The 22,050-nt window shown below is 36.3% G+C and overlaps 1 protein-coding gene across 5 annotated transcripts in view; it reads left to right on the forward strand.

Annotated features, from left to right (window-relative positions):
• ATP13A3 (ATPase 13A3) overlaps positions 1 to 22,050 on the forward strand; it is a 93,449-nt gene that overhangs the window by 30,724 nt on the left and 40,675 nt on the right. For 4 of the 5 annotated variants that reach the window (XM_046001990.1, XM_046001995.1, XM_046001991.1 and 1 more), the window contains 11 exons: positions 139 to 209; positions 1,894 to 1,974; positions 3,115 to 3,184; positions 4,846 to 4,980; positions 5,647 to 5,719; positions 8,372 to 8,503; positions 9,601 to 9,780; positions 9,922 to 10,079; positions 10,799 to 10,987; positions 12,929 to 12,990; positions 17,055 to 17,205. In XM_046001990.1, the coding sequence (XP_045857946.1) occupies positions 139 to 209; positions 1,894 to 1,974; positions 3,115 to 3,184; positions 4,846 to 4,980; positions 5,647 to 5,719; positions 8,372 to 8,503; positions 9,601 to 9,780; positions 9,922 to 10,079; positions 10,799 to 10,987; positions 12,929 to 12,990; positions 17,055 to 17,205 (1,302 nt within the window). The remainder of the gene's footprint in view (positions 1 to 138; positions 210 to 1,893; positions 1,975 to 3,114; positions 3,185 to 4,845; positions 4,981 to 5,646; positions 5,720 to 8,371; positions 8,504 to 9,600; positions 9,781 to 9,921; positions 10,080 to 10,798; positions 10,988 to 12,928; positions 12,991 to 17,054; positions 17,206 to 22,050) is intronic. The other variant, XM_046001994.1, reaches the window with a different exon arrangement.

A 22,050-nucleotide genomic window follows, 5' to 3' on the forward strand; every position in this document is an offset into this window, starting at 1 on the left:
CTAGTAGAAGAAGTAGATTGCTTTTGTATGTGATCACCTTAATTTTAATAGATAATAGATTTGTATTAGTAAACTTCATCATAAACAAGTGATGGTAATGTAATGCCTTTTGATGTAACATTTATATGTGTTGTGCAGGTCCGTTATTTCACCCACCACAGTGTAAAATACTTCTGGAATGATTCCCTTCACAATTTTGATTTTTTAAAGTAAGTATTCTTCCTTTGTTTGGATTATATTATGAGTATCTTGAAAATGTTCTAGATAAAAAAAGAATTCATTTTAGTATTACATAAAATCGAAGAGGAGTTTATTGCATAACTTTTATTCACTTAATAAAAACTCCCTGGTGTTACTTGAATACTTATTAACCATTTTAGGGTAAAGGGTAAAGCCTACTTGTAACTTTTATCTTGGCAAAATTTACATAAAAGTTTGAAACAGTATGATTCTCCAAATCTACTCTGAGTTGGAGTTCTTTTCTTTTTGTGGGTTCATTTCAGAGTGAATTTTGAGTACACTCTACAGCCTGTCAGAATACCTGAATTCTCATTTCCCAACTTGCTGATAGTTCCATCTATTTATCCTTGAGGGATGGAGTCATAGACCAACAGAAGTTTAACTTTACTATGTGGATAAAGATTCAGACATTGTCAAATGTGTTAAGCCTCAAGTAGGACAAATTGGAGGAATCCCTTAAACTTTATTTATCGTGAAGTCTTCGAATTTTGCAAGTACTAGGATATTTAGGATTCTATTTTTATTTCTGTTGTTAAAGTGATTATTATAAACACTCATTAAGTATTACTACTTGAGTGCTGAAGGAATTTTTAATATTAGTAATATAAAGAGAATCACCTTATGAACATTTAATATTCATGCCTGGATTTTTTTCCTCAGACACTAAAGAATTGGAATACTCTGTAATAGCCCTGGGCATTTCCACATGCTTAGTTCTGAAGACCATTCCTAATTAAGAGCTATTGCCTTATAGAACACTGCCAGTGAGCTGCCATTTTGTTTTTTTAAAAAAAGACTTGGAGGTGATCCTTGCTGCTTTTGAGAAGTTACCAGCTGAAGTGGGAAAAAAATTTCAAAACTATTTGCCATGTGGTGTTTGCCAACTGTAGAAACTTGTAGAATTTAAACTTTTCCCAATGATAGCTGTTAATTATGGAGCTTAGTTTTTCTACCTGAAAAAAAGTAGAAAAGGATTGGAGTTAAGTGATGTACAAAACTCTCCTTAGAGTGCTGTGACCAGTATCTCAGTTAAAATAAGCATAATTAAGACATTTTGGGGGAAAAGTAGATCTGTTGGTTGAATCCAGTTAGAACTGTTAATAGATTTTAGGCAATGCCTGTGATTTATATAAATTTTGTACTTCTCTTCTAGGTTTGTATTAGAACAGGGACAGATTTGGATTGATGCTTTTATTGAAAGAAAAATCAATGAATAGGATTTTTTTAGCATGAAGCTTAAAAAATTGAAGAGGGAAAATTACATAGATAAAAAGTAAAAAAAAGATTTTACTTTGGAATTCTCAAGTTAGTTATACTTTACCTTTAGTTTTATTAGTTTAATTATTAGCTCTTATAGCTTTGGTACAACTTTAAAGGTTAATAATATTATTACATAAAAGAATATTTAGAGCCATTTTACCGTGTGATATATACATTGGATAACTTAGAATTTGGCACGTTTGAGAATTAGAACTTTCATTATTGTTTATCTTAGGAATTTGAGATTTAAAAATTCTCATTATTTCAGTTTTTGTTAAGGGTTTCTATTTGTAAGGAAGTAACACTTTAAAATCAGGAACATAGAAAAATGAGGCATTAAGACATTTGGATATTTTAAACTTTGTTTAAAGTAAAAACTTTGGATTTATTTAGGGGACTGGATGAAGGTGTTTCTTGTACGTCAATTTATGAAAAGCATAGTGCAGGACTGACAAAGGGGATGCATGCCTACAGGTAATTTTTATCCAACTAAAGTTAGACCTGTTATCAAAGTTCCTAAATAAAGTAGTATATGTAGTCCACCCTTTTACCATATAGTTGTACATATTAACAGGTACTTATAGACATAATAGTTGACAGCTTATATTTTATTTGGGTAAGACTGTCTCTTAGTTTAAGAATTATGAAAATGTTGAAGCTGGAATTTTGAAGTTGATATCCCTGAAAATATACCATATTTCATCAATTCTAAGCTGCATATTTTTCCACATTTTAACCTAATCTAAAGGAGGGATGTGTCATATTGGGTGGAGTGTTATCCTTGAGAGCATTTTTGTCTTGATGGCATGTAAAATAATGATTATGTCTTATAATTGATGGCATTTTAGATTTTCTGAATTGTATTGGGAATTGTAAGCATGAACTAAAAATTTGCCACAGTGAATATTTTAAATTGGGATGCATAATCTTTTTAAATCATTTTATTCTTTGCTACAGTATAAAAATATACTAGCATATTGTATATTTTAAGGATAATTATCATTTTCAAATTGAATTGGCAGTTTTTTATATTCCTGTTTTTTTTTCAGTAGGTTAGGATATTAAAAATTTAATTCATTCAGAATTACTCAGAATTACTCACTACTCTTTCGTATGGAAAGTACTACTAGGAGTTTAAGTTGGAAGGATTTTAAAAAGTTTTGAAAACTTTTTTAAGTCAAATGTAGAGTTTTTGAAATAAATATTTTTAGTATAGTATTCTCATTAGAAAAATAGTACAGGACCCCTCATATATTTTAGTCTCTTGCAAAAATTAATTGCAATCAAAATTTTTGATTCCTGCTGTGTTCAAGGATGAAAAAGAAAGCGTTTGCAGACATGGTTATGATAGACTAGTGGGAAAGATACTCATCACACAGAGATAATGAGGCAGAATGAAACAACAGTCTAGTTACCCAGTATTCACTACTTTGTTTTAAATACTGTAGGTAGAGAATAGAATTGTAGAAGATAAGTATGTAGAAACATGAATGTTTAAGTTCCATATTTAAGAGCAATCTGTGGTTTGAAACTTACCTAATGAAATGCCATCCCTAAGTTATACTGTTATTATATAATATAATGTAACACTATTATTATGTTTTCCTGTTATAGAAAATTGCTTTATGGAGTAAATGAAATTACTGTGAAAGTGCCTTCTGTTTTTAAGCTTCTAATTAAGGAGGTAAGACAACATTTGTGATCAGTAGAGTTGTCAATTTGGAAAGAGTCATGATTTTTTTTTTTTTAAGATTTTATTTATTTATTTGACAGAGAGAGATCACAAGTAGGCAGGCAGGCAGAGAGAGAGAAGGGAGGAACAGGCTCCCTGCTGAGCAGAGAGCCCGATGTGGGACTGGATCCCAGGACCTTGAGATCATGACCTGAGCTGAAGGCAGAGGCCTAACCCACTGAGCCATCCAGGCGCCCAAGAGTCATGATTTTTAAGTAATATAATATTCTTGGTTTTCTCTTAGAGTCCCCCTCACTTTTTTTTTTTTTTTTAAACTTGAAATGTAAAAGTAGTAACTGTGGTAGGGAAATAATTTGGGGGCATAAATTACCTTTTTATTACTTACCTTATTTTTTGTTTTGCTTTTTTTGCCTGTATAATTTTTTTTACTCTCAGTATGTTGCACATGTAAATCTTATCTTATAGATGTATGAAGCTGACTTATCATGTTTATTTTTCATGTGGTGTTTTGTAGTGCATTTTTGGGAACTAGGCATTGTGCCATAAGTTTAGAATACAAAACATGACCTGATGATTGACATTGACGAACTTGTACTTTATCCTGGGAGGGAAACAGGTCAATGGTTATTGCAGTGAGAGCTCAGTTACAGGTGCCATTGAAGAGCTGTGAATAAAGTTACATGTGTAAAGGAAGGTGGTATAGGATTTCGCTTGGCAGAGTTAGGCTCTCTAGTCTTCCTTTCGATTTTTGGCTAAAGATCAAGAGTTGGGTGAATACCTTCAGTAGATGTTACAGATTGTTTTCCCTCAGTTTGTGAGAGTGGCCATATAATGTTGTTGTACAACATAGCAGATTGTAGTGGTTAGGAATTAGAAAGTCTGGTTTGTAATATAATCTCATCAGTAACTAGCTTTGATCATCAGAAAACCTTTCTGCTGCTCCTTTATAAAATTGGCCGAAGTCCTTTAAAATTATCTTGTTTAATTTTGAAGTAAAATGGGAGTATATATGTGAAAGTGCTTTGAAAAGCATACAAGCATCAATTTTAAGACATTTGGTGGAAGTTATTAATAAAATTGATAAGATACTGTGAAATTTGGCTAAACAAAGTCCATTGCCAGGATTCCCTTATCTCTTTTTCTCATTTAGGTTTTAATCCTTATTTCCTTAGAGAATGCAAAGCAATGTAACTTTTTATCTCATATTTGTCTTCCTGTAGACTCCAGTGAACCTTTGACTTATAGGAAAATTGGTATTTGGAGTTCATAATAAGTAAACATTTGTTCAATTTAATTAAGAATTTTATATCCTTTAGTAGCCTGGTAATTATTGGAAGCAAATGTACTTTATCGCTGAAGCAGAATGAAGAACAGCTAAATACACACATTTTAGCTATTTCTAACTTACTCTTTATTGGGTTTGGTATGTATCTAAAAGGATACAAATAATTTAAATTAAACTTATTTAGCCAAATCCTAGTAGGTTAGTGCTAAAAAAGTACTTTGCTAACATCTTGCCCTACTCTTTCAGTGTACATATTGCCCTAAGGTACTACAGAGCTTATCCTCTAAATACCTTGTTGTTTATTTCTTAATGAAAAGGTGGAACATCTGTATGGTTATAAGTTTGACTTAAAAATCTTGTTTTTTAGGTTCTCAACCCATTTTACATTTTCCAGCTGTTCAGTGTTATACTGTGGAGCACTGATGAATACTATTATTATGCCCTAGCCATTGTGATTATGTCTATAGTGTCAATTGTAAGCTCTCTGTATTCCATTAGAAAGGTAAGTCCAATTTATTATGGCTTTCACAACTGTGTATTTTATAGTAACATGTAAAGTGTGTAGGATAGTACTTGGTACAAAGTAATACTCAGTATAGTTATTCTTTTAATTATATGAGTATGTACTTCTTCCCCTCTTTTTCTTTTTTCTTTTTTTTAAAGATTTTATTTATTTATTTGACAGACAGAGATCACAAGTAGGCAGAGAGAGACGGAGAAGCAGGTTCTCTGCTCAGCAGAGAACCCAATGTGGGACTCGATCCCAGGACCCCAGGATCACGACCCAAGCTGAAGGCAGAGGCTTTAACCCACTGAGCCACCCAGGCGCCCCTCCCCTCTCTTTCTGAGGTTGGGGGAGGTGGATGCTTTTTAGAGTTAAACTACCACTTGACTGCTTAGAAGCCATAGGGATTTATAGGTACTTACCACAGGCTGGAATACTGGAGGGCTTATTCTGTTGTTTGCAGGACATTCAAGTGCGTCTTTTTTTTGGTCTTGAGCTCATCATTCAATAATCTTTGAATCTTTTAGTCTTGACATTTTTAAGGCAGAGTAATATGTATTTGCCATATTAATTTAGCTTATTTTATGGCACCCTTGCTTTTTAATATATCTTGAAGAGTGGGTTTATGTTAGCTAGTTTTTACATTTTTTTTTCCTATTTCAGCAATATATTATGTTGCATGATATGGTGGCAGCTCACAGTACTGTGAGAGTTTCAGTTTGCAGAGTGAATGAAGGTAAGTACTTAAGGTAACTCTTGGAAAATAAACCAAATAGGATACCCATTAAGCACTAATAACTAAAGCAAGACTAATATATTATACATACACGTTCTTTACTTTTTGTAAGATTTTATTTATTTGAGAGAGAGCGTGTGTGCGTGCGTGTGTGTGCACGAGTGCAGGGAGGGGCTGAAGAAAAGGGAAAGAGACTTGCTGAGTGGGCAGCTCCATGTGGGGCTGGATCCCAGGATCCTGAGATAACGACTTGAGCCAAAGTCAGATACTTAACTGTCTGAGCCACCCAGCACCCCTAAGCCCCTATACATTCATTTTTTAAGAAGTAAAATAAAGTGTTTGGATTTGTATTGCTCTCTGAGGGTGTATCAGATTCATTCCTGTAAAATGGCATTTTTCTTTTTCTTACTGTGTGACAGGTACTGAGATGGAATCACTGGGATGCAGTGATTACAAGATGGACACTGCTGTTGTCATTGAACGTCAGTCTCGTTGAAAAGGCATAGTAACAAAGTGTGACAGATGCCATGGTTAGAGGTCGGGGAATTTAGATATTAGAGCTCACTTACTGTAGGTATCAGAGATGGCTTCTTGGAGAAAGTATCTTTAAGTGGTTGAATTAGTCGGATAAGAGGTAGGTGAGGAGGGGCGGTGAGAGAGGGAGAGAAGAGGGTTTTAGGTCCCCAGTCTTCTGGAAATGAGAGGGAGCTTGGTCACTGTAATAACTGAAAGGAATTCAGTGTGCCAGGTGCAGCAGCTAGATGATGGACAGCCATCTAAGGCATGTTAAGGAATTTGAGCTCATTTCAAAAGGCGGTGGAAAACCAGTGAAGGGTTTTTAAGCAGAGGAGTGATTTGATGTTTTCCTTTTTGCAAAAATCATTCTGTCTGTAGTGTTCAGATGGGTTTAGAGGAGAGTAATGTTGAAGGCATGAAATGGATCAAGGTGAAGGTTGTGGAGATGGAGAAAAATGAGATGGGGCTGAAAGATACTTAAATGTGGGCCTTGAGCTGGATTTAGTAATTCATTGGATGCGAGGTGATAGAGCAGTAGTATCAGGCTTGACGGATGGACATCAGTGTCATTTAATTAAATAACACTGGAGGAGAAGCAGTGTTGTAGGAAAGGATAACGTTTTGGACATGTTAGTTGGTCTGGTGTGGTATTGAAGAAGCGTTAAAGGACATAACGGAGAGATAACACAGCAGCATGGACCTTGGAAGCACTGGCCATTTTGATTGATTGAGAATACCAAATCAGTCTCCATTCTCTTGGCTCAGTACACTACGTCCAAGCACAAACACGGTTTGGCCTGGCAGGTGCTTCCTTCCCTGTGCTTCCTGGTCACTTGCTGCTCTTTTAGTTGGGACTATCTCTCTGTTGGTGCTCGCTCGTCCTCTTACGGCTCTGCTGCTGCTGAAGGCACTGGGGATGCCAGGACTTTGCAATCAACTCGTGTTTTCCATACCTCTCTGTAAAGGCTAACGAGTCATTGGTATTTTGTTTCCTGGTATACCTGAGAGGAGTAGACTTTCACAAGTGGCATTAAAGTTTTGAAAGAGTCATGTTTATTTAAAAATGATAAGTATGATGCTTAGTATGTGCTTTTACTATCATTAGAATTCTTCAGAAGTTGTTTCCTCATAGTTTAGTTGAAGGGAAAGAAAGGCAAAGAGTTTTTGCCCAAAGACTAACATCACAAATAATAGTTTTCTCTTTACATACAAACTAGCAGAACTCTTTCCTGAGGATAGTATTAAGCCTAAGGGAGGGAAAGAATGAGAGAAAGAGTCTAAATGTAAGACAGTCTTAAAGAAAAACCCCCTTTTACTTGGGAAGCTCTTCTTAAAAAGTGTTTGGCTAAATTGAATATGTACACAGATTTCCAAGGAAATGAACTAGATAAAATAATGCAGTGTTATAAATTTATTTAAAATAGACCTAAAATATTAGGACTATTTAGGAATATTGAGAAGGTATTGGAACGTTATGAGTTATAAATAGTGGCAGTGAGAAAAAGGTGTAAAAAAATTGCTGTTAAAAAAATTACACTGGGGTGCCTGGGTGGCTCTGTTGGTTAAGCATCTGCCTTTGGCTCAAATCACGATCTTGGGATCCTGGGATCATTATGTTGGGCTTCCTACTCAATAAGGAGCCTGCTTCTCCCTTTCCTGGTCCCCCTCCCCCCACCACTCATGCTCTCTTTCTCGAAAAAATAAAATTTAAAAAGAAAAAAAAAAAAACCCAAACACTGAAATTGTCAATGCTTTTTGTTGTTTCCAAGGAGTTTTAGAAATCTAAGCTTATTTACCTATTGGGATCTCATGCTTGGGCTCTGTTTTCTAAGACGGCTGTTACTGAGTATTGCTGTCCGGCTGCCTGTTTGGTCAGAAGGGACTTGGCATCACCTGTGTGCAGTTGGCATCCTGTCAGGGGACAAACTGTTTGACATACTTAAACACCATGCTTTGTTACCCTAAGGCATAATAATCTTGTCTTATTTTCGTGTATTGAGATTGTCCTTTTTAACTTCATTATGTTTTTAACTTAGCATTGAGGTCAGTTGACCTTCAGGCAGATCTTTTATTTACTCTGTTTTTATTTCAAGTTAAAGAATATTCACATTTCTCTTTTTCTTTCTTTAAATCCAGAAATAGAAGAGATCTTTTCTACAGACCTTGTGCCAGGAGATGTTATGGTCATTCCATTGAATGGGACAGTCATGCCTTGTGATGCAGTTCTTATTAATGGTACTTGCATTGTAAATGAAAGCATGTTAACAGGTAAACTAAATGAGTAAAAATCAGATCAGTTGTTTATAGTGATATGAAGATTTAAGTAGTTACTGATTAAACTATTTAAAAACTATCTTGTATCTATAAAACTGTATTATTTATATTCACTCATGAATGTGATGGATAATGAATATTTTTTTTATTTTGAAGAGAGCAGATTCTGCATTATACTCAGTTGTGGTACTAAATCATTATGCTGGTGTTCACTACATTTTTGGGCATACTTCTTTTGATATGAGGAAATACTTTATAGTAAGGGAAGAGGAATTAGAAATATGTCCTTTGCCCAAGAGAGTGTCAGCATATTTACTTCCCTATTTGATGTGTAGAAAGTGGGAATAAAAATTTTATATTTTCCTTAAACTGTGGGAAAGTAGACTTTGAAATGACTTCTGTTTGGAAATTCATAATCTGAAGGTAGAATTTGATACCTTTTTATGTTTTCTTTATTTTTTGTCAGAGTCAATCTGGAAAGAAGTGATTGCTATGTTTTAAAATTAAGAGTTTTTCTCTTAAAACAGTCAACAAATATCCCCACATACTTGTCACCTTTGAAACAAGAAATGTGGATGCTACAGAGAATTAAAATTTAATGCTGAAAAGAATTTGGCAAATTGTTGAGAGAACTGCCATACTGCGTATTTTCTCTACTCCCTTTCCTAGATGCCTTTTCTCTTCTGTGTGTGTGTTTGTGGGTGTATAATGGGGGTAGGAGTAGGTCTTCACATCTGGGTGTGTTCGAGGCTGTAACGTGCTTACCAGTTCAGTTTTTGGGGACCAGTGAACAGATGCTGGGGCCGTGGCAGCTGCCTGGTCTTTTTATCTGAAACTTGACAAAATCATTTCCAGATTATTACTTTGACTCACAACTCACTTTCAGGAATTATTGTGAGAGATAAGACTTGATATTTTTGGGTAAGGAAATTGGTTAGACAGAAAGCTAATTGAGTAAGTTTTGTTATCCTCATATGAGAACTCCTAGTAACTGTTGAAACAGTATAATAACATTTAGGTTATTTTACAATTCAAGGTTTGTGCATTTGATACTGATTTCTGTGCTTTATGATTTTTTTTTTTTTTTAAAGGAGAGAGTGTTCCAGTGACAAAGACTAATTTGCCAAATCCTTCAGTGGACATAAAAGGAATGGGAGATGAATTCTATAGTCCAGAAATACATAAACGACACACTTTGTTTTGTGGGACTACTGTAATTCAAACTCGTTTCTACACTGGAGAACTTGTCAAAGCTGTAGTAGTTAGAACAGGTAGAAAACATGACATCTCTTCTTGCATGGTTTAATGTATTTGATGCCTACTGAATGTTTAAAAAGAGATTCTGTTTTGGGAGATAATTCTCATTTTCTTATAAAAATACAGTAATTTTCTTCTTTAAATTTTTTTTAAAGGATTTAGTACTTCCAAAGGACAGCTTGTTCGTTCTATATTATATCCCAAACCAACTGATTTTAAACTCTACAGAGATGCCTACTTGTTTCTACTGTGTCTTGTGGCAGTGGCTGGTATTGGATTTATCTACACTATCATCAATAGCATTTTAAATGAGGTATGTAAATGGTAAACTTTAAATAGGGTTTGATTCTTAATGATTGCATGTGGCTGCTGAGGGTTTGAAATGTGGCTAATGAGAATGAAGAACTATACTTTTTGATTTAATTTAAATTAACCAAATGAAACTAGTAGCTGTTATTTTAGAATGTGCAGATCTAGAACGTTTTCGTCATAGCAGGAAGTTCTTTGGGACAGCTGTGGTTTAGGTGGTCTTTTTCTTGTTCTCTTGTGACTTTAGAGAGGGAGGGTGATCCCATACTCACCGAAGGTTTATTTTCTCTCTCTCTTTGTTTAACTTCTGGGATATACAGCATTAAAGTTATTTGCGATTACTTAATTGAAGGTACTTCTAAGACCTCGTCAAATTTCCCTTTTCCATTCCCTTTAGAGACAGGCATAGTACGGTGCTGTTATTAAGAGTCATTGTCTGATAGATGTGTATTGAACTTCGAAGTGTGTAGTGTGTGACGCATGTAGAGCTCTTAAAATGAAAACTTCCCTTAAAAATAGCTTTCATTCCACAGTCCATTGACGGTTCACTGAGCTTCCTATTTTACAACCTCTAAAGGGAAGAGGAATTGTAAATGGTTGATGAATGTAACTCTATACACCTTTATACGTAAAATTGAAAATGGTTTATGGATTCTTCACATTAGATTAGTAAATATTTGATATGGGGGGAGGTCCTGACATTGATTTTTGTGTTAATTGTAGGTAGAAATTGGGGTAATAATTATCGAGTCTCTGGATATCATTACCATTACTGTGCCACCTGCGCTTCCTGCTGCAATGACAGCTGGTATTGTGTATGCCCAAAGAAGATTGAAAAAAATTGGTATTTTCTGTATCAGTCCCCAAAGGATAAATATCTGTGGACAGCTGAATCTTGTTTGCTTTGACAAGGTTGGTTCAGTTTCGTAATCATTCTCAAAGATTGCTTCCATGGCTTTTAAATACTTAGATTAAGGTTTTCTGCAGGTATTCTCGATCAACCAATTCACACTGATTGTTTAATGTTCTTCTGATAGTCCTCTTTTTTAACTTTCTTGGCACATGAATGATTTTTGTATATTTCTTCTCACTGCCTTTTTTTTTTTCTTTTTCAATTGTAAATACTTTGGATATGCTTATTTGCCCAAATCTGCAATTGTCTGATCATTCATATCCAGAATTATGCCATATAGTAGTAGTCAAAATTACATGATCTTTTGTGTTTTTAACAGAGTAAGCTCCATACAGATATATTTACTGGAATCTTATTGGTGTTATGTATGTCTAAAGTTTGCTCTGTGATTTTTATTGACTGTGTTTCAAAATTATGAAGGTCACTGATCTTATGTGAAAGTGACAAATTACATACCCGTGTGAAATATTCCTTGCCTCTTATAAAGAATTTTTCTTCCTCTGCTGAAATTAGTTTTCTTAAAAGTTTTATTTTGAGAATTAAATATTAACCAATATTTAATATTAAATATTAAAAGTTTTATTTTGAGAATTAAATATTAACCAAGAAACCTCCCATTAAGCTCTTCTTTGTAACTGATACGATAGGTATATGATTTTGTGCATGTTCACTGTTGAAGGAAAAAAATGTGAGACTTTTTTTTTTTTTTTTTTTCAAAATTTATTTATTTGACAGACAGAGATCACAGTAGGTAGAGAGGCAGGCATAGAGAGAGGAAGGGAAGCAGGCTCCCTGCTGAGCAGAGAGCCAGATGCAGGGCTCGATTCCAGGACCCTGAGATCATGACCTGAGCCAAAGTCAGAGGCTTTAACCCACTGAGCCACCCAGGTGCCCCGACATTTTGTTTTTTAAAAAAGTCAAATCCTGGAGCACCTGGTTGGCTAAGTTGGCCGAGTGTGTGACTCTTTGATCTCTGGGTTTGAGTTGGAGCCCCGTGTTGGGCATACAGACTATTGAAAAAAAAAAATCATATCCCATGACTGCATTTCATATTTATCTGTTTAAAAAATTTCACTTATGCCTTTTTGGGAAACATTACTATTAAAATTTTTAAATGGTCAACAGAAGTGGAGAAGATACAAGTATAAAAAGCCTTCATTTACCTATTGCCCACTTTAATGGTTAATCAGCATTTTGTCAGTCTTACTTCGTCTGTCCCCACATTTTGAAGGTGGTACCATCAGACATTCTTTCACCCAGTATAAAACTGAAGTTTTATCTCTAGAAGATGTTGTCCCCCCCCCGAAAATTACTGCAATACCATTATCTTACTCCACTTAACAAAATTAATAATTCTTGGTTTATCTAATATTCACTTCTCATTCAGATTTCCTTGTCTTTCACAAAAAATGCCTCAAATTTTACAATTTGTGTTTTCTATCAGAATCCAAATAATGATTGCATTGATTATAATTAATCTGTAACAGATTGCCCCTTGTTCTGAATCATCTTATTACAGAAACCAGGTCGTTCACATCCTGGATTTAGTCAGTTGCTTCCTCTTGGTGTCATTTAACTTGTTCCTCTTCCCTTTTTGGCTCCCTCTGTCCTAATGTCTCCTTCCTGTGTAGGCCTTTATTGAATGATAGGTTGACTGGTACATTGTTCTGTTTTTTTCATAATACAAGCACATAAACATATGGTTCAACACCTGTGCTCCCCCACCTGTCCAGAGGAACTGTACTGTAAGGAATGTTCTGTACCTTTTCCCTAACTTTAGTTATTTCCTGGAAGTTAATCTTTATAATATACAGAGATCTTACTAGTTTCCTTTGTTGACAGTTGTATTCTATTTTATTATGTATATGTAGCGTAACTTTTTGTGGTTTCTGTTCTTGGAGGAATTACTCATAATTTGTACATGTGTGCTTTTTTTAAAGACTGGAACTCTTACTGAAGATGGTTTAGATCTTTGGGGGATTCAACGAGTGGAAAATACACGGTAAATATTAGCTAGATTTGATCATTTATTAGTTACTTCTTAATAAGTATCTTAAATATGAAATAGTCAAGCAAAGTAATATGACAGCTGTGTACCCAATACCAAGATTAAACAGTTAAGGGTGCCTGGGTAGCTCAGTGGGTTAATAAGCCTCTGCCTTCGGCTCAGGACATGATGTCAGGGTCCTGGGATCGAGTTCTGCATCAGGCTCTCTGCTCAGCACGGAGCCTGCTTCCTATCCACACACCGCCTTCCCCTCCCCCCAGTCAGATAACATTGACAGATCTCTCTCTGTCAAATAAATAAATAAAATCTTAAATCTTAAAAAAAAAGATTAAAAGTTAACATTTTGTCATATTGGTTTCAGATCTCTTTCAAAAAGATATAAAATATTGCAGATGTTGCAAAAGTCTTCATCTATTCCTGCGATCATTCTGAAGTTGTGTTCTCTTACTATCTTTGCATGTTTTTATATTTTCTCTACATACACATCTGTCTCTCAACAAGACCTGTCTGTTAATAAACATTCGTGACTGATATACTGTACATCTTTTCACTTTCTTTGCCTCTTTAATATTGTTTTCAAGATTTTTCCAGGTTGGTATGTGTAGGTATAATTTATTAACCTTAACTATTGTTTAATATTCCATGGTAGGAATGAACCATAGTATCTATTCTATGATGGGGCAGTTTCATTGTTTTCTCCCTTTCCCCTTTCACAGCTAGTGCTGCAATCGCAGTTCTTCTGTACAACTCCTGGTGAGCATGTGGTTGAGTTTCAGTAAACTAGCTTCATAAAGATGTGGGTGCTGGGTGATAGGGCACCTGCATGGCTTCAGGTTTAGTAGACACTGCCTAGTTACTCCCTAAGTGATGCTGCTCACACTCTCTCCCTTTGTATGTGTGAGATCCCATTGCTCCAGTCCTTGGCGAATTTGGTATTGTCAGACTTCTCATTATTGCCACATGGATAGATCCCAAATGGTCTTTCATTGTGGCTCCTTGCAGTTTCCTCAGTACTTAATAAGCCAGTCTTATTTTCACCTTTTTGGAAGGATGGTCATTTAGCATTCTTCCGTGTATTGTCAGTTTGTTTTTTTTTTTTTTTAAAGATTTTATTTATTTATTTGACGGAGAGAGAGATCACAAGCAGGCAGAGAGGCAGGCAGAGAGAGAGGAGGAAGCAGGTTCCCTGTGGAGCAGAGAGCCTGATGCGGGGCTCGATCCCAGGACCCTGAGATCATGACCTGAGCCGAAGGCAGCGGCTTAATCCACTGAGCCACCCAGGCGCCCCTGTATTGTCAGTTTGTATCTTGGCACAATTTTTCTGTTGTGTTCCTAGTCTTATATCTTATTTATTAGAAGTCCTTTGTATTTTTGGGTGGTAATCTTTTTCAGTACTACGCATTGCAAAAATATTCCAACAGTCTGGTCTTTTTACTTCTGTTTTTGTTGTCTTTTGATGGCTTAGTAGTTGTTATATGTCATTTTTTCCCCCTCAGGAGTTTGTGGGATTTAGGTTTATAGTTGAAGAGAATATTGTTTGGTTCATGTAATTTCAGAGTTGTTATATCATCTTGATTAGTAGTGTGTCACACTGTGACATTATGACCTTATTTCTCCCTAATGCGTTCTGCCTTCAATTCCATTTCATCTTAAATTTCTACAGTTACACATCCCGGCCTTCTTTGGTCTAATGTTTGCCCAGTGTGTTGTCTTTTCCATCGCTTTACTTTTTTTAACCTTCTGTGCTGTTGTGTTCCCATTTGTAATTTCAGATATATTGGGACTTATTTCTGTAATTCCTCGCCCCAGTTCACACACACGTTTTCTCAAATTTTTCTTTCATATTTGCGTACATTTTCTCAGAATTTATACATTTTAATCTTTTGCTGCTTGTCCTTAAATTATTAATGGTTGTCTTTAGTGTCTAAAGTTCATGGATGTCTTTATTGGGTTTCTCTACCCGCCAGGAAACCCACGGACTGTAGAGTACTTTTTTGATTATTCCCCTCCCTTATTTATATGTATTTGTTGCCCAGTATTTTATGATTAGGACTTGGGTTTTCTACTCTGCATGCTGAGATTTCCCTCAGTTCAGGACTGTCTTTGCCAACCACTGCTGCTTCGGTCCCACTCCCCTGGACTGCATTGCCCTCTTCTGCAGCTGCATTTGTTAGTGATGCTTCCGTTTTCACTTCTGAAGGATGGCGTAGCTGTGTAGCTTTCCAGGGTGTCAGCGGTTCTCCCAGCGCTTTGATGGTGTGATTCCTTTTCTCCCGACTCCTTTTCTTACTGTTGTTTTAAGAATACTTCTTTATCCTTGATTTTTGCAGTCTCTTTTTATTTGTGTAGGACTCATTTGCTTCTTGATTCCAAAGATTCATGCTTTTCTTAATTCGGGGAAAAATTGCAGCTTTTTTCCCTATTCTATTATGACCTTTCTGCCATTCTTTGTTTTCTCCATCTGGGAATCCTAACTATAGTTTAAACAAGAAACTGCATTTGGTTCTTTGTAAATCTGATTCTCCTTTCCCCCCAACCATGAGGTTCTTTTTCTAAGTCTTTAATTTAAAAGTGCCCCCGCCCTTTTTTTTTGCATTCTTTCAGATTGCCATTCTATTATCTCAAATTTATGGGATTCTAATTCTGTCTTTGTTGTGTCTGTTGAGCCATGGGAATGTTTCCCAGTGCATTTTTTAATTACGGACTTGGGCTTAGCAGAATTTTTCTGTGCGATTTCTTTGTGGCTGTGTTGTGGGAGCTCTTTAGAGAATATTGACTGTGCTTGGCCAAGAGTGGTATCAGTGGTGCCAGATGAGCTTTAATGTTGCTTTCATAACCTGAGGATTTCTGGACCTGCAGTAGCTGTGTTCAAACCCAGATCCTCTCCTGAACAGTGTAGTGGTTCAGAGTTGAGGCCCTAAAGCCAGACCTGTGTTTGAATCCTTGCTCTGCGACTTAACACACTTTGTAACCTTGGAAACTTACTTCGCCTTCTGTTTCAGTTTTTCCATCTGTAAGATGGGGACAATAAAACCTATTCCTCTGGTGTGAGGAGAACATGAATCAGATATGTTTAAAAGAGTTAGAGGGACGCCTGGGTGGCTCAGTTGGTTAAGCAGCTGCCTTTGGCTTGGGTCATGATCCCAGTGTCCTGGGATCAAGTCCCACATTGGGCTCCTTGCTTGCCAGGGAGACTGCTTCTCCCTCTGCCTCTGCCTGCCACTCTGTCTGCCTGTGCTCGCTTGCTCTCTCTCTCTCTCTCTCTCTCTGACAAATAAATAAATAAAATCTTAAAAAAAAAAAAAAGTAGAATGGTGTCTAGCGCATAGTAAATATTATACAGATAATTAACTATTTTCTTGAACTTTGTGGGGGGAAGGAAATAAGCTTATTCTTAGTTATGCCTTTGGTTGTGTAGTCTGAGATGCTCCATTTTTTTAGTTAGTATATCCTTTTTCCAAGGATGCTTTTCAAGAGCACTGACTATTTTTGGTGAAAAAGATCTCTCAGTTTGAACTCCCTACTTTGTACCTGGCCAGGACTTTGTCTTCTGTTTCTGTGTAGGTATTAAAGCCCAGGGCCTTAGGGTACTGAGCTGGCTCCCTTCCCTTCCTCCTTCTCCCTCAGGCAGAACTCAGGTTCATACTCTTCTTTTTTCCTTTCCTTCCATTTTCAGCACTTGAAAATTTCCTTTTCTTGATTATGAGCTTGGTTTCCCATTGAAAAGATCATGTTACACATTCATTTTGTGTTTTTGCGGAAGAGATTTTATGTATTCTGATCTATCATATGCCATAGGCAGGAATTTTAGTTATTTGGTATCTGGTATTTTCTCTCTTGGTTTGTCTGGCATTATTATTTAGAATCTTTGGTAATACGGTATTTTAGTTAAGTATAATTTACATGGAAGAAAATGTTTTTGAATGCAAAAAACTATAATGAAAATACATGCAGAAATGCAAAATTTTATTTCCATATTTTAATTTTATAAAACAGTATGTATAGAATATTTATTGTCTTGGGACTTATGAATCTAATTCAGTACATTTTCTGTTTAGTTTCCTTTTGCCAGAAGAAAATGTTTGCAATGAGATATTGGTAAAGTCTCAGTTTGTTGCTTGTATGGCTACTTGTCATTCACTCACAAAGATTGAAGGAGTGCTTTCTGGTGATCCACTTGATTTGAAAATGTTTGAAGCCATTGGATGGGTAAGTTCAATATTTTAAAGCACCAGTAACTTTAAGAAAAATAATAGTAAAAACTACCTTGCAGAAGGAGATTGTTTCTGCTAGTTGTTTTGATGGTACCATTAAAGGAACTAGGTAATTTCCAAAGATATATCCTTACAAAGAGATTCATAATTCTATAAAAAAAAAAAGTGTCTGTTATAGTTAAATGAACTCACTTAAACACCTTTAACAGAGGACGACCTGCTCAGGTGCCTGTTTTATGTTTATAGCAGAAGCCAGCTCTCACCAACTTGGGGTAGTAGGCTCTAGTTGGTAAGATGATCTTCAGCAGCAACAGTTGTTGACGACAGGTGGAAAGTACGGCCAGCCATGTGTCTTCAGTGTTTTTTTGTCACCATTTTCTATGTTCAGTGTTTAGAGAGAGAGACACACACACACACGTTTATTTGTTTATAGCTTTCTGTTTGTTGTTGGTGATCATTTTAATTTGAGTGCTTGCTGTTTTCTGGTTATCACTTCACAGCATTGAGTTCTTTTACAGATGCAATAATGAGCTTGGTTTTGAAGTTCCCTTCTGACTTCTGAATTAATTACTTTCTCTGGGTCAGTTTTCTTTTCCCCCTCCCTATACTTGGTTTTTTCCTTCATGCTTTTGGTTTTCATTATACATCTAGATGGTACTTCCATGTTTAAGAATGAAGGTTTGATTTGATAATTCTGGGTAGTTAGGATTTTATTCTTGCGTGTAGTGTGTTAGCCTGTTTTCTTGAGATGTGTCTCCCCTGAGGGGGAAGGCTGACCAAGGGGAACTCACTGTGTGCTGAGGTTGAAGGCTCCAGTGGGCATGCCTCAGTCCAGAGGTGCAGGGTTACTTTACTAGCCTTTTAGGTTGCTCTTCTCACCTGCTCCCACAATGCTTGCCTGGGTGGAGCTGTGTTCTGGAGTCCTGACGCTCCCATTAGCAGCCCTTCTTCCTCCCAGGTAGGTAGTTCATATCTTTAGGTGGTGACCCTGGTTTTCGTTCTTTTTTGGCTTAGCTCCACTCTGGCTGTTCAGAAATGTACCTTTCCTATATGTCCACTTGTATTTATTCTGGGCTACTACTGTTTCTTTCATTGGTATATCCATCAGTATGTTTCAGTTTGCCTTTTATATTTATATTTGAAATCCTTTTCCTTTTTTAACTTTCTTTTTACTTCTGTAGGCTTATTTATTTGGTTATTTATTTATTGGTATTTTGGTTAATGTTTTGGCAGGGAGGGAGACGAATGGCTGGCCATCTTCTGATAGCCCAAAATAAATGCTTACCAAATTTAATTCCCAAAAGGCTTACAGAGAAAAATTTAAGAGTAAGGCAGAATAAGACTGATCAACTTTGATGTTCTCTAAAACTTCTCTCCAGCTGAACAGATTTTCAGTAGATTTAGTGTTCTGTTTGTAGGTCTTAAAAAACAACTGGTTTTATAATTAAGTTTGTACAATAGTATGTTTTGTTTACTCCGAGATGCCTCGATGTTTGAGCTTACCACAAAGTATCAATGGAATGTTTTCACATAACCAGACACTGGTGTTATGTGATGTGATCAATGCCATATAAAATATATTTCAATTTCAGAGATGTTAAAACATGTCTTGGTATCCATTTGGTTAATTAGACACAGTTCCCTTCCCAGTCATTTTCCTATTGATTGATTTCTTCATTTTTAAGTCAAATTAGTTTATTGTTTCTTGTATATGTGTATTTAATACACGTTTTGTTGGAATTATTTCACCAAAAATAAGTGTTTTTAAATTAAATTTCAGGCAGTTAGGGTAGTAGTATCTTAACCAGAAATGTTCAGTCTGAAACACTAAACTCCAGTCTTTGTACCTCAATATGTGCTTGATCCAGTGTTTCCGCTAACCATATCTGAGTTCCATATACTTTAATTTTTTTAATTTAAATCCAATTTAGTTAACATATATTATAGTATATTCTTAGTTCCAGGGGTAGAATTTAGTGATTCATCAGTTGTGTATAACACTCAGTGCTGACTCATTTCCATCCATGTCTTTGCAAATAGCAAGGTTTCATTCTTTTTGATGGCTGAGTAATATTCGGGGTGTGTGTGTGTGTGTACCATACGTACCACATTTTATTGATACATTCATCTGTCGATGGACAGCTGGGCTCTTTCCATATTTTGGTCATTGTGGACATTGCTGCTATAAACATTGGGGTGCATGTGCCCCTTGACTCACTGTTGTTTTATCCTTTGAATAAATACCTAGTAGTGCAATTGCTAGGTTGTAGGGTAGCTGTATTTTTAATTTTTGAGGAACCTCCATCCTGTTTTCCAGAGTGGCTGCACCAGCTTGCATTCCCACCAACAGTGTAGGAGGGCTCCCCTTCCTCAGCATCCTTGCTAACATCTGTTTCCAGAGTTGTTACTTTATGCATTCTGACTGGTGTGAGGTGGCATCTCATTGTGGTTTTGATTTGTATTTCCCTATGCCCAGTGATGTCAAGCTTTTTTTCATGTGTCTGTTAGCCGTTTGTATGTCTTTGGAGAAATGTCTATTCATGTCTTCTGCCCATTTCTTGATTGGAATTTTTGTTTTTTTAAGGTGAGTTTCGTGAGTTCTTTATAGATTTTAGGTACTAGCCCTTTATCTGATAAAACCTTTGTGAGTATCTTCTCCTGTGCAAAAGCTTTTTATCTTGATGAAGTCCCAATAGTTAATTTTTGCTTGCCTCTGGAGACATGTCTAGCAAGAAGTTGCTGCAACTGAGGTCAGAGAGGTTGCTGCCTGTGTTCTGTAGGATTTTGATGGATTCCTCTTACATTTAGGTCTTTATCCGTTTTGAATTTATTTTTGTGTATGGTGTAAAAGTGGTCTAGTTTCATTTTTCTGCACATGACTGTCCAATTTTCCCACTGCCATTTGTTGAAGAGACTGTCTTTTTTCCACTAGATTTTCTTTCCTGCTTTGTTGAGGATTAGTTGACCATAGAGCTGAGTTTCTCTATTCTGTTTCTCTATTCTGTTCCATTGATTTGTGTGTCTGTGGTGTTTTCTGGTTCCATAGAAATTCTAAGATTGTTTGTTCCAGCTCTGTGAAAAATGCTCGTGGCGTTTTGATAGAGATTGCAGTGGATGTGTGGATTGCTTTGGGTAGTATAGGCATTTTAACAATATTTGTTCTTCCAATCCATGAATATGGAATGTTTTTCCATTTCTTTGTGTCTTCCTCAATTTCTTTTATAAGTGTTCTTTAGTTTTCAGAGAAAAAATCTTTTAACTCTTCGGTTAGGTTTATTCCTAGGTATCTTACAGTTTTTGGTGCAGTTGTTTGTTGAGTGGGATCAGTTACTTGATTTCTCTTTCTGTATAGAAATGCACCAGACTTCTGTGCATTGATTTTATATCTTGCCACTTTGCTGAATTCATGTATCAGTTCTAGCATCAACTCTTTGCTGGAGTCTTGAGTTTTCCACATAGAGTATCGTGTTGTCTGTGAAGAGTGGAAGTTTGACTTCTTTACTGATTTTGGATGCCTTTTCTTTCTTTTTGTTGTCTGATGGCTGAGGCTAGGTCTGCCAGTACTCTGTTGAATAATAGTGGTGAGAGTGGACATCCCTGTTATTTCCTGACCTTAGGGGAAATGCTCTCAGTTTTTCCCTGTAGAGGGCGATATTTGGGTCTTTCATATATGGCTTTTATGATGTTGAGGTATGTCCGTTTATCCCTGCATTGTGGAGGGTTTTATCAAGAAAGGATGCTGTACTTTGTCAAATGCTTTTTCTTCAGCTATTAAGAGGATCTCATATGGTTCTGATCTTTTCTTTGATGTGGTGTATCACGTTGATTAATTTGCAGATGTTGAACCATCCCTGCCCAGGAATAAATCCCACTTGATTGTGACGAATAATCCTTCCTTTTTTTTTTTTTAAGATTTTATTTATTTATTTGAGAGAGAGAGAGAGAAAGCACAAGAAGTAGAGAGTCAGAGGGAGAAGCAGACCTCCTGCTGAGCAGGGAGCCTGATGCAGGATGCGATCCCGGGACTCTAGGATCATGACCCAAGCTGAAGGCAGTTACTTAACCAGCTGAGCCACCCAGGCACCTGTGAATAATCCTTTTAATGTATGGTTGGATCCTGTTGGCTAGGATCTTGGTAAGAATTTTTGTATCCGTGTTCATCAGGGATTTTGGTCCATAATTCTCTTTAGATGGGGTCTTTTTCTGGTTTTGGGGTCAAGGTGCTGGCTTCATAGAATGAGTTTGGGTTTTCCTTCCATTTCTGTTTTTTGAAACAGATTCAGAAGAGTAGGTATTAATTCTTCTTTAAATGTTTGGTAGAATTCCCCTAGGAAGCCATCTGGCCCTGGAGTCCTTTTGGTTGGGAGATTGTTGATTAGTGATCCGATTTCCTTGCTGGTTATGGTTCTGTTCAGGTTTTCTGTTTCTCCCTGTTTCAGTTTTGGTGGTTTCTTTGTTTCTAGGAATTTACCCATTTCTTCCACATTGCCTAATTTGTTGGTGTATAATTGCTCATAATATTCTCTTGTAATTATTTGTATTTCTTTGGTGGTGGTTGTGCTCTCCTTTTTCATTCATGATTTTTGAAATTAATTAATTAATTATTTTTATTTATTTGTTAAAGGTTTTATTTATTTATTTGACAGAGATCACAAGTAGGTGGGGGGGGGGAGCAGGCTCCCCACTGAGCAGAGAGCCTGACATGGGCCTCGATCCCAGGACCCTGAGATCATGACCCAAGCCGAAGGCATAGGCTAAACCACTGAGCCACCCAGGCACCCTCATGATTTTATTTATTTTGTTCCTTTCTCTTTTCTTTGTGACACATTTGGGCAAGGGC

The sequence above is a fragment of the Meles meles genome, chromosome 4 (genome assembly GCF_922984935.1).
Source record: "Meles meles chromosome 4, mMelMel3.1 paternal haplotype, whole genome shotgun sequence".
Classification (NCBI taxonomy): Eukaryota; Metazoa; Chordata; class Mammalia; order Carnivora; family Mustelidae; genus Meles; species Meles meles.